The 13892-nt window shown below is 31.7% G+C and overlaps 1 protein-coding gene across 1 annotated transcript; it reads right to left on the bottom strand.

The window, feature by feature from the left end:
- Positions 1 to 4418: 4418 nt before the first annotated feature.
- Positions 4419 to 9856, bottom strand: LOC107856908 (probable serine/threonine-protein kinase PBL15). Its single transcript, XM_016701875.2, has 5 exons — positions 9382 to 9856; positions 5894 to 6029; positions 5528 to 5664; positions 5311 to 5434; positions 4419 to 5029 (listed from the first exon to the last, which is right to left on the bottom strand). The coding sequence occupies exons 1-5, from the start codon at positions 9796 to 9798 to the stop codon at positions 4578 to 4580; spliced, it is 1266 nt and encodes a 421-aa protein (XP_016557361.1). The 5' UTR covers positions 9799 to 9856; the 3' UTR covers positions 4419 to 4577.
- Positions 9857 to 13892: the final 4036 nt, after the last annotated feature.

The following is a 13892-nucleotide window of genomic DNA, read 5'->3' as shown; positions in this document are numbered from 1 at the left end:
TCATATACATCTCAGGTGAAAGATTATATGGTGTCAAATATACAGGCCAACAAGAATATGGTACAACAGAAACAGAGTATAGAGTGAATCCATCCGAACATAAACCCAATCTAATATTTCGTGGTTCGGCTGTAAACTGTGGATATTTTCTATCAAAATGCTCCCAAGCCTCTCCATTAGATGAATGACACATAACACCAGCTGATCATCTATTTTTATGATGCCATCTCATGTGAGGAGCTGACCTATTTGATGCATATAACCTCTTTAGCCTTGGTATAAGAGGTAAGTAATGCATTGTTTTCACAGCAACCTTCTTCCCGCTAAGAGCTTTTTTAAAATGAGCTCTTTGAAAAAACTTACAAGAGTCTAGCTTAATGTCATCCTTGTAGTATAACATGCATCCGTTTTCACAATAATCAATTCTCATCGACGACAATCCTAACTTTGACACCAACCTCTTTGCCTTGTAGATTATCAGGTATCTCTAGATTCGGGTTAACTAATTCATGCATAAGGTCAATCACAACATCCACTGCCCCCTTAGGAACATTCCAATCTAATTTGATACTTAATAACCTAACAACAATAGACAATTAAGAGTGTGGACTTCCCTCGTATAAAGGCCGACTAGAAGCTTCCAACTATTCAAAGAAATATTTCGATTCATTATTGGGAGCTTCTTCAACATAATCACCAGATTTAAAATCAGAATGCATCCCATACGCGTCTTAAATCATGTCATGCATTCTATAATTGTGGACATCAGGTTCCACTGCCCCACAACTTTCACCAGTAACATATTTTTGAGATCTTTCAAAACTATTATCAACTTCTCCATGAATATTCTACACTGTATAATCTTCTGTAAACTCATTTCGATAGAGATAAAGCTTAACAATATCGGGTTTTTCATAATTCCTACATTTATATTTACTACAAGGATACTTAACGAAGCCATCAAGTTGAAAAGGTTCCAATGTCATTGCATAGTCCACAAAATCATCAAAATCGGATATAAATTTAGGCCTCAACCCCACACGACCAACATTAGTCATATTATACATCCAACTACGATCCATCTATACAAAATCACATAATTAAAATTGTTAAACTCTAAATTAAGAAATAAAACTTTACAATAAATCAAGGATTTGCATAAGTAAATGTAACGAGCTCATTAGAAGCAAAGAAAAAGCCATGTGATGCTCATTAAAGAACAACATCAAATGCAGAAATACAGTTCCCTCAGAGCGACACTTCTATGGTTTGATGGAAGAACTTTATATGTTCCTAAAAATTGAAGATATAGATAAAAAAAATTGAATATAATTGAAGAATGCCAACAGAATAATAGAACACTAAACTCTCTAGTGAAGAGATACATGAACTGACTGCACCTCACCTGATAGAACAGTCGAGGTGCGTGCAAGCTGACCCAGGTACAATTGTTATAAAAAAAATTCAACCAACTACAACACAAATACCTACACCCAAAGATAAAAGTAAAAAAATAGCAGGAAGAAGAACAACCCCAGTGGTTGGCACCACGTGTGCAAACAATATTTTGAAAACTTTCAAGTTGTTCAAATGCAGCTTTCTGCAGAAAACCTTATCATTTTAGTTTGAAAAAGAAAATCTTATTTTCTCATTTATAGACTAGTTAAAGTCTCAAGCGATAGATAAACAAACAGGTCTATAATCGAAAATGCATGCTTCTATGAATAATGTGATAGAAAATTTTTGGCTAACAATTTTATAGATCCGCATCTCTCCAGACAAACATAGTAACACAGATTTCTGTACATGATGCATAAAAATGGGGAATGATAAAGCATCCGATCAATAATTCCAGACTTCTACTCATTACACGATAACTTAAAAAATATATTCACTTACAAGATACATGAGTAGTAGCTGCAGTTCACATGACTCAATGCCTCATATAGATATGGCTGGACAAAAATTTAAAAATAAAGAAAGTGTGGTTTGATAAAAAAAATAAGAGATCTTTGAAGCGCCCTAAAAAGTTTTCTCAAGAAACTTTCTGAGAGAAGTTCTTTGTGATACTTTTTTAACCAAAAACTCTCCTTCAACTAACAAAACCTGAAACTCAAAGCTTATCTATGCTAGTTCTTTGTTTAAAAAAGGATTTTAAAGGCTTTTTCAGAATTGTCCCAAATAGAAAACAAATAACTTGGATCTTCAAAGTTTCTTATAATCTGAGCAAGGTAAAACCAGTAGACTAAATTCGAAACGGATGCTAATTTTTAAAACACTTTCTTTCAAACAGAAAGAGGGAATGGAACACTTAAAAAATATTTTGTGATAAACCAAAGTGACAAATGGTGTTTAAGTTAAAAGGACGTGATTTGTTTGCTTACTACTTTTACTCTTGGGAAAGCAAAGAAACATCTACAGATGGAATGAGGCATAAATACCTTGAAAAAACATCTACAGATTTGTTTGCTAACTACATATACTTTGGGAAAGCAAAAAACACAAAACACATAGAGATACAAGACGGAATCTGTAATTTTAATGAATATGGAAGAAATCAACAAGAAAGTTGGAAAGTATATAGAGCATAAATCCAATTCTGAAATAAGGCAACAAAATTCCTAACTATTAATTCACATTTTGGAAAAAACAAAGGAGACCCTGGATATTCATAGATCCAAATTCAATTGTATACATAAATAAGAAAAAAAATTAAAATTGCAGCCTTACTTGGAATCAAAGAGCTGGGCGAGACAGTTTGGTGGAGATATGAGTTCTGAGAGAGTGATTTTGAGAGGCGAATTTGTGAGAAAAGAGACATAAATGAAAGAGCTATCCTTTATGAGTTTTGTATTCTTTATATTAAAATAATAAATATTAAAATAATTAAATAAATATATATTTTAACTGCATACTTAATAAAATAGTGACATATAATTATTTTTAATAATAGATATTAATTTATTAAAATTATAGCGACCTCGAAATTTGATTATCCCGCTTTAATTTATTTTGGCGCAAACTTTTCCTGCATTTTTTAACCCTAATATTGTGTTGTTGAATTTTTTTTATCATTTACCGACTTCATGAGGTCTCTTCACAGAAATTTTTTAAAAAAAATAAACTGAACGGATAAGCGGCCTCATGAGGTCTCTTATTTTCGACCAATTTTTGAGGTCTCTTTTTTTGGGTCACTTTTTACAACTTTTTTAGTAGTTTCATTAGAATTTTTAACCCAATGTCTTACCCTCATTAATGAGATGAATCTTTTAACAATATTGTTCTTCATGAACAAATTTAAAGTTTAAGTGATTTCAAACCAATTATTTTTTCTCAAATCCAACAATAATTATATCATTAGTAGCAAAAGACAAATAATATAAGGAATTACTAACCTTGAAATCCTTTAGATTTATAATCTCACCTTGTTTGGCAGAGTCTCGTGCTGATAACGTGTTATGAACTATAAAGTAAGAACAACAAGAATAAAGAGAGAGAGAAGAGACTTCTTTATTTCTCATGAGGTTGAGAGATTATAAGATTGAGAATACAATGAGCAAAACTCTCTATTTATAGGGAAAAATCTTCCTAGTTTCTGACTGAAAGACAAATACTTCAAATCCTGATAGATATCAACTAGATCTTGATAGATCTTATTAGATCTTGATAGATGTTATCTATATTCTTGATAGACATTCACTATAATGTAAATACATTTATAACACCACTAAAATATTGCTATTGTTGCTATCTCACATAATCTTTATAAAGTGTTGTTATTTAGCTTAATTATGAACTTAAGTTTGTTATTTCTTATATTTTTTCCTTTGAATAATTAATAAACTCTTGATTTTGGACATATTAATTTTGTCTAATAACGAATCATGGATCCAATTAGCTCAACTCAAAATTATTTTTCATTTGTTTTTTATACTTAATACCAAAACAAACTTGTAAAGTTTTTTTTAATTGATTATTATTATATTCTAAATAAATCGAATCCATAAACATTTTTTCAGGAGTTTAAATTTTATGCACCGTCAGTGTATCAGTTTTTTACACCATCAGGTAATTTTAGTGATATTTAACCACAATAATCTATTTTTTAAAATTTTAAAAATAAGAACATCAATAATATACCCAAAAAAGGATATTCATGGTACGTAGAATCCTACAATATTCCAACCAAAATTATTTCCATAGCCAAATTATTTTCTTTTCCAAATTTAATACATTATGAATATTTATGTATGCTTCATAATACCGTGACTTGTGTCTTTGTTGAACCTTTAATCTTGGTTTGGTCCACACGGGCACTTTAATCAAAATGGTCTCCATATAAGGCATGAAACACTTAGGATAGGAAGATCCAGACTACGAATTTGTAGTGTAACACAATTGCCTCCAAAACTGTCACATTGTTAAAGGAAGTCTATGTATATTAAAACCTTATGGTGATAGCCTTCATTTATTTACAAACAGTTAGGTCTCACCTTAACTCCATACATTAGACACAATATTCATATATAGATATATATAATTATTTCAACCACGATCTTTCATTCCAGTACATACATTTACTTGCTCTTATTATTAACAGCCACACGGGGATTCTTGATAACCACTATTTTGCTATCCTTGTTGCCTTTTTGTGCATAAACAACATACTTATTGCTGGACTTTGGAGAAGGTGGCCATTGTCCACAAGCCACAGCCATGTCCCTTAATTGTTGAAGTGCTTCTAATGTTTCAATAATTGCTGGCATTTTGGGCCTGTCTTTTGGGTTCAAGCTAGTGCATAATGAAGCTAGATGGGCCATTTCTTTTGCTCCCTTTACTGAATATTGTCCACCAAGTCTTGGGTCCATTATGCAACGCAATCTTCGACTACTTGACAAGTATGGCCTGGTCCAGTCCACTAGGTTTTGTTCATTCTTGGGCCTTTTTTTGTCCATTGCTCTTCTTCCAGTTAGTAGTTCTAGCAAAACCACTCCAAAGCTATATATGTCACTTCTTGTAGTAAGATGTCCTGCATCACAAGTGGAGCATGAAGAAATTTGCACCTTGGTTTGTTTGAGAAAACATAGGATAAAAGAGACATGTCTTATAATGTTGTAAACCAGCTATAATGTTGTATAATTTGTCCAGCAAATACATGTCTTGTATATAAACTCCTATGTTTGTAGCAGCTCTTAGATGTGGATAATGTTTTTGATTTTATGTAAACACCGGGTTGCGGGGACTAATATTTTTCTCTAATGTTGAAGACCAATTACACAGAAAATAATTGAGACCTACTATTAGTAGTACCTGTGCTAACATATTCAGGGGCTGCATATCCATAAGTGCCCATTACTCTAGTAGTAACATGGGTGTTTGATCCTTCTGGGCCCATATGTGCAAGCCCAAAATCTGATAATTTAGCAGTAAAGTCCTGAAAATGAAGCATAAATGGGGAGCCACATTACTCCATCTATTAAAAACTTCGTATTAGTCAAAATATGAGGAAATGCTAAATACTACATACAGAATCAAGCAAAATGTTGGAGGTTTTGAAGTCACGGTAAATAACAGGTTTTTCAGCACCATGCAAGAAAGCGAGGCCTTTGGCTGCTCCAATTGCTATCTTCAATCTTGTACCCCATGGCAATGACATTGATAACCCTGCGATAGTTATGCAAGTTAATTATTCAAATTCATCACCAATTGAAATGTCCAAAAAAATTGTAGTTGGTCAAAATTTGACCCTTCTAGTCATTTGTATTTTCTGAGCAAATTACGCATAGTTTGTGAAATTAACCCTTTGATTAACTTCTTGTGTTACATAGCATTAAACAATAAAAGCACAGTTCAATGCTCAAAGTATTATATACGAAAGAAAAAAGGAGCTTACTTCTAAAGAGATGATTCTCAAGGCTGCCTTTGGGCATGAATTCGTAAACAAGAAGGCGTTCCTCATCCTCACAACAATAGCCAATCAATCTTACCAAGTTTTTGTGCCTCAGCTGCCCTAGAAATATTACTTCTGCCTATCAACCAAAAATATGAACACTTTTTAATTTTTTAAATACTTGAAATTATACATTAACTATACTAACAAAAGAAGAAAAAACAAAAGATAATATGGGCCTGTTTGGCTTCTTCTTGTTTTTTTCCTTATAAACGAAAAGCTAAAAGAAAAAATTTGTGGGACTGATTGAATTGACTTTTCGTTTAGTGACTTACATAGGCTCTTAGCTTTTTCTTTTCTTCTTTTTGTTTATACTTTTTGAGTTTAAAATAGGTAAAACGGTCCTGTACTATGTCGCTTTTGTAAGTTGGATGCTTCTACTTACATATTTGTCATTTGGACCTCTGAGCCCACTAAAAAGCAATATTTTAAGCACTTTTTTTGTGAGTGTAACACACTCTCGCCACATCAACTTCCACGTCAGCTTCCACGTTATTTTAAATGCAAAATTAAATTCCATATCATTTTTAAAATGCCAAATAAGATATTAGATATTAAAAAAATAAAAATTTTAAATTCAGAATTAAAAAAAAAAAATTGTCACCTTCTTCCTTTGCTACTTCTTCTTCATACGAACATACACCATTTTTTCATCCCCACCACCACGTCAACCCACCCTTAAACACACACACCATTATCAAGTTCATAAACACACAAAATTCTCTTACACATACCATTTTTTTCAGAAAAAAATTATTGATGTTCAACACCTTCATTCGGTAGTTGTACCACTGTGTGTATCCAACGAAATCAGCTTCATCAATCATCAAAATATCTTCTTGATGTTCAACATCCATTTTAGAAACCAAACAAAAAGATTGAATCTTTGTTGTATCAAGAAGCAATTTTTATGGAGAAAAAAAAAATTACTTATACCCAAATCTTGAATTCCTACAAGGAGCATCAATTTATCTTTGAATCATGCAATTTATTCTTCAATTGCTTATACCCAAATCTTAAATTCCTACAGCGAACATGAATTTCTCTTCGAATCGAATTTATCAAATTTGGGTAATAGCAGAAGCCCAAAAACAAGTTTAAAAGTATGAATTCACAAGTATTAGTGGTTAGAGAAATTCCTACAACAAGATTGAAACTTTCTTGTATTGGATTTATCGAATTTGGGTATTAGTTTTCAACTTCAACTCCATAAGTGTTTAAAATGTTGTCTTTATTCATTTTTACTTTACCCCATTTCAGAAGCAAGGATGATTGGAGTTGAAAACTTATGGATAGACCTGTTATCACACAAGAACAAAAATACAGAGGTTTCTCTGAAATTTCGGCCATAGCTAAAGCAGTTTATTCCACTAAACTCATGTACAAAGACCAAGAAAGAAAACCATTTTTCTGTATTGAAGTTTAAGGTTTCAAAATCTTTCAAGAATTTGTACCAAAAAGCTAAAGTGTCAAATGGTTTTAGTAGTAAAAGGTTTGAATTTGATGACATTGTGATGATCAACTCAGTTTATTGTGGTTCTCTTGTTTTTATTGATGATAAAGTGGAGGTTTTATGTGATGGTAGAGAAGGATTAATGGAGGGTGATTGTGGGGAAAATGGTGGAAAAATCGAGTCTGATAGGAGATGAGGCTGTTAATGAAATTTTGGTGGTGGTTTAGTGGTTGTTTTGATCGAATTTTGGAGATGGTGGTCGGATCTATGCCGGAGCTATAATTCTGACAAAAATCATAAGGGTGTTGGAACAGAGGTTGGGGGGAGTATTTTACTCTTTTTTTTATTATTTATTATTTTTTTATTTTTTAAATACTATAAATATTTTTTAATTTAATCACGCGCTCAAAACATGCATGTTTACATGCGTTTTGCCACATCAGCAAGTTAATGCCACATAAGCAAAAATGTGTTTAAAATGTTACTTTTTAGTGGGTTCAAGAATTCAGATGACAAACATGTAAATAGAAGTATCCATATTACAAAACGGATATAGTGTTTAAAATTATGTTTTATTTTTGTCAAACGCCTTAAAAAACAACAAAATACTTAAAAGTCAAAAACACTATAAATAAGCCAATTCAAAGTTTCAAACACCCTTTCTAACTTTCAATTTTTAACTTATTTGTGCCTTTTTAACTTATAAAGTGCTTATACTTTAGAATTTTATCCAAACACTATTAAAGGATTTAAAAGTTATTTCTAATTTAAAAGCACTTAAAATAAGCTCACCCAAATAGGCACTATATTGGGCTTTTAGGTTTTAGATTAACTTGTTGATTCAATAACATGATGCATTCTTCAAATAGTCGATCTTTAGTTTTTACCCTTCAAATAGAGTGACAGTTAACTTTTTTCCTTAAAAATCAAACTTAAGTCCACTGAGATATATGTTTTAAGAACGTGAGACATAACTTATGAGATATTATAAAGCAAAAATGTAAATATACTATTAGCAAAAAATTGTTTATTATGCAGAATAAAAACTAAAGATGAGCACAAAATGGGAGCGAAAGTACAAATGACCTATTTATTTCTATTAAATTTTGGGACCCAACAATTATGAAAACTTTCATGAAAAAAATAATTTTCTAAAGGAAAAAACACAAAATACCAAACTTGAAAAAAGCTCACGTGGAGTTCGATGGGACTGTCACGTCCAATTTTTCTTGATAGCTTAAAGAAAAATTGATATCCTGTCCCTTCATAGCTTAAAGATACACACTTGACATCAGTCAAACAGTGCTTCCTTTATAACAATATCAAAATTAAAAATAAAATTTAAAAAGCAATTTCATCAACTATGTAACAATATATTGTGTTTTTTCCTAAAAATATATGGTATTTGGTACCCAGTGACTTAAACAATTTAATTTTGGGTCGGGTAAAGCTCATTAGAGAGTATACACTTACTAACGGTTCTTCCACTTTGTGGACTCAACTCATTAAGGGGAAGCTATCTCATTAATTCCACAATATCTGGTAAAAATTAGGGATACTAAATCAGCTGTCTAAATATAAGTGAGTCAAAGTAAGTTTGTTTGATAAATTGACTCAAAAAGTTATTTGAATTAAAATAAGTTGAGCTAAATCAGCCAAGAAGCAGGTTATATCTCAACCTTCTCCAATTCTTATTAAATTTAATTCTTTTTAGTTCTTTTATATTTTTTTAATGTATTTAATAGAATATTTTTCTTTATTATAATAATAAATAACATATCAAACAAAAAGATATCTTTTTAAAAATAGTTTGATAATTTGGTTTCCCAAGTGCCAATCTGACAATATATCAATCTAATTTTTAGATCAGCTAAATTTAACAGGTTGATAAGCAGTCATTAACTTAGAATAAATAATATTTTCATGGGCTAATTTAGTAAGAAATGAGAAGAAAGAGTAAATAGAAGAGGTTAATTACCAGCCATTCCCTATGCCCTTGAAGTCCTTCAATATTAAGAAGCTTAACAGCAACCGCTTGAGATTTCAAACCATTTCTCAAATTCTCATCAACATACCCCTTATGCACTGTCCCAAATCCACCTTCACCGAGCAGATAATTCGTCGAGAAATTCTGTGTTATCGCGCGCAGTTCACTCAACTGGAAATCAAACAAGTCAGGTCCAAATGTTTGAGCAAGATCCTCGTTAATTCGCGTTGATGAGGACCTGCTCAAATCCGAAAATGACAACCTACGAAACGATGGCAATGGACCTAGGTTCTTCGAAAATTCCGATTTCGAGGTTTTGCACCTACTAAAATTGCCAAATATTGTTTGGTCTTCAGCTGAACAACAGTTGGATGTAAAAGGTCTCCAAGATTTTGTGTCCTTAGTCATGATTTTGGTTTGAGGAAAAAAATATGGAGAAGTTGATCACAAATATAACAAGGAGTATGTGGATTAGATAAAGGTAATTAATTAAATAATTAAGGTAAGGTTAAATAATTGAGGGTTTTTTTTTAGAATTAATTTCATTGATTATTATCCACAATGAGGTACGTAAGGACATTCTTTCTGTAACTGCTCCAACCACTCTACTAAATAGGGTATTTTTGGTCTAATATTTTTTTCATGGATTAATTTTGTTGCTTAATTTGTCAACTACGTACTTGTCTACATGCAAAAAGGTGTTAATTTTGTAATTAAAAAAATTAGGAATAAATGTTACGTCACCTATGCCGACTTGACTTTAATTGGTTGAATCAAATTGAAGAGACTTGAGTACTTTCAGGTGCGAAAATATTTACAAAAGATAATTGGTAGTTTGGAAAAATTAAGAAAATTAAAGTTGGATGGAGAAAGAAAAAATGAAACGTATGTAAGACGCTGTAAGATGTAATTTGTGTTAGTTGCAAGATTACGCTGATAATATGAACAAACTTTACATCAATTATATTTAATATATTAGATAATAGATTATAGAAACTACGTATAGATGCGTAATTTTTTTAATCAATATAAACTTATTCGACTTTAAATTAAATTATAGTAATAATAATAAGTCGTTATCTATTACTCTGTAATTTAAATTGCTTATTTTCAAATGGCAACTCTTTTTTTCAAAAAATAAAAAAAAAAAAAAAAAAGCAAACTCCTAAAGCATGAGCCTTTGATGTGGGGGTTTAATTGACCCAACTATGTTAATATAATCAATTCTCCAATAGCAAGTTGAGGACAACATTATTGCATCATATGTTTACTTACTCCATGGAATATCTTTTGTTTTTTTTTTTCTGTAAATTTTGCCCGTGCACCTTTTCCATCAAGGAATCCGGGATTATGTCCTTATAATGATACGTTTACATGCCTATACCGCAATTCATTTTAAAGTTAATACATAAAAATGATTCTAAACTTGACACCAAATTATAACTTTGACCTTAAACTTTGACATTGCACAAATATGACCTTTAACTATTCAAAACTATACAAATATGACCTCCAATCTTACGTAGAAAACGCGTGTTCAACACATAAAACTGGACGCGTCCAGCTTAAAATCTAAGGGCATAATACATAAATATGACCTTAAACTTTGACAGTGCACAAATATGACATTTAAATGACTCTTCACTATTATTTTTTCATTATTTTCAGCTCAAAGATGAAAATGACATCTAATTTCTTTTGTCATTGCGGAAAAAGAGCAATATTGAAGATTTATTAATTAGGCGGGTCAGCCTCATATGAAAAAATCAAGCGGGTATGTATATATATAATAAAGCAGAGGACAAATTTAACTTATACAATATATCTAAATATTATTTATTTAAATATTAAATTAAAGATGAAACTATACTAATAATAAAAAAATTCTAATTTTAATAAAACGTTATTAAATTAATATTATTAAGGATAGTAGTAGTAGTATATTAAATTAACGTTATCAAATTAAAGTAATTAAAATGTTATTAAATTAACGTTATTAAAATGTTATTAAATTAACGAGGGACCGACCTATGTTGTTGCCATGGGGTTCACCCGAATCCCCTCGATAAAAAAATTACGTTGTATATATTGTAGCGCCCCGAAAAATGGGTCCCGGAGCGTCACACGGTGCTTGAGGCTACGAGTAGCCCCAAGCTAACCCTTTGAGCCAATTTCATTCAGTTCAACACAAATCAACGGGGTTTCCATAAATAACTGTAACACCCCGTATTCAAGTACGTGTATTGGCGTATTCAAGTATGTGTATTGGTCTTATTTATATGGAATTAATTTTTTTTATTATTTTATTTATACCGGAATTTGCCCGTCAATGGTTTCATGCGAAGGTTATTGAATAAGCTTTTCAATGATATAAAGATTTTCAAAAATGGATAGATTTCGGATATAATTGAGCACGTTCGAAACTATAAAATGGTGGCCGGGATATTTGAGAATAGTAAATGTGCAGGAAAATTTTCTGCACATAAACTACTGAGGCCAGCCGAATTTTTGGGTCAACTTTGAATGATCATAACTCCCTTAATATAATGAACTGAGAGAACTGCGACCTATGAAAAGAAATATCTTTGAGTCTTCTTTCCAATGCAATTGGTTTCATCCAAATCCAATGTCTGAGTAAGGAGTTATACTCGTTTTACTTCAGCCTATCAAAACAGATTTTTAGGGTCAACTTCAAACGACCATAACTCCTTGTACAGGACGAACTGGGTGGTCTACTTTATATAAAATGAAATTCCTTTGAATTATCCTTCCAATGATACCAATTCCACCCAAATCCGATATCGGAGCAAAGAGTTATGGTCGATCTACTTTAGCTTATCAAAACAGTCCACCAAAGGACAGATTTGATATTATTTAAATTTTAAAGGAATTTTGGTCATTTTCTATTATATTATGGACGGGAATATGTGTATATTACATACATATGAGTTCAAAAACTCATTTTCATCATCAAACATTGAGAAAGAACAAACTCTAGCCAAATTTGACCTTTAAATTACTTTTGAATCAACCGTAGAAATTCTAAAGTAATCTGATAACTGTGTTTGTCATCTCGAGAGCTTCGAACGGCACCTATTATTCTTAAAATAGGATTGCATAATCAAGAGGTGAATTCTAAGGTATGAATATTGTTTGCCTTTGTTCTTTTCCATATGTATATTTGTGATAGAGGATTATATGTATTGGTTGTTATTGAAAGGTGATGGAAATAGGGTTATGGACTATTTTGCATGGTTTGGTTGTATTGAATTGTGGAAGGTGGATATGGTAATTGAGTTATGGAAGGTGGATATGGTGATATACTATTGAATTGATGATTATTTATGTCTATGGCTCAATTTGGTTTAATGGATTGGTTGGAAGGATAATAAATCCAAACTTGATATTGGAGGATGTTGTATGAATATGCATGGCATGTGAATGTAATTGGAGTATAAAAGGGTTAAAGTGACATCCTTTATGGTGTAATTAAGGCTTACTACTTAACCACTAGTTTGGTGAATTCAAATAATTGAATTGTGACGTTTGGTTGCTAATACTAGATTGCTATATATGTTTATTGTAGATAAGTAATCTGAAAAGACGGGCAGTCCATTTGGGACTAGTATTGAAGGTTGACAGTCAGGTATGTAAAGCATACTCTATACCATATCTTTGGCATGAAAGTGAACAGTTGTTCTATTAAGAAAGTTTCCAAAGTTATTCAATAACATGTGATCCATAATGGTTTTGTATGATGTCCTACGTTACCAATGAACTTGTTTCCACCCTACGAGATGTCAAGACATTTCAATACTTACTTGTCTTCCAAATCTTACATGTTTATTGCACTAATGAATGTCAGAAGCTATCCGGTTACTCAAACAAGATCCATATGCTATTAATGACTCCAAAACGTTTCATTGATATACCAATAAGTTCCTACTTCTTTGTTATGGCATTGATGACTCCAAAACACTTCATTGATGTGACAATGAGTTCTTACTTCATTGTTATTGCATTGATGGTCTATTTATATGTCTCTTATTAATGTATCATTGTTTCAAAGTATCAAAAATGCGGTGGCGACCAAAATAACAATCTCAAAGATTAATTGAACTAAATGATGGAAGTTCTCTCTTATCGGGTAGTATTCCAGGGGCATAAGCCTATCATGGGTCGATCCCTATTTATGTGTTTATGGGTGGTATCCCAGGGTCATAAGCCTATCATGGGTCGATCCCAGTTGATATGTATTGGAGGCAGCCTAATGGTCATAGTACAGTACAGTAATGATTACAAAGATGATAAGAACGAAGGTAAAGTGATTGAATAAATATAATGTACAGGTTGTCACCAGTTCTAGTAAGTGTGGTCCACTACTATTACGATTTATTCACTTTTTTCTGATTTCTATTAAGCTCCTATATCATATGTGATTATCTACAGCTTTACATACTCAGTACATATTTCGTACTGACGTCCCCCGTGGGGGACGTCAG

Source organism: Capsicum annuum, chromosome 1, assembly GCF_002878395.1.
Source record: "Capsicum annuum cultivar UCD-10X-F1 chromosome 1, UCD10Xv1.1, whole genome shotgun sequence".
In the NCBI taxonomy this organism is placed as follows: Eukaryota; Viridiplantae; Streptophyta; class Magnoliopsida; order Solanales; family Solanaceae; genus Capsicum; species Capsicum annuum.
The sequence above is the reverse complement of the archived record's forward strand: the minus strand, read 5'-3'. Positions and strand labels throughout refer to the sequence as shown.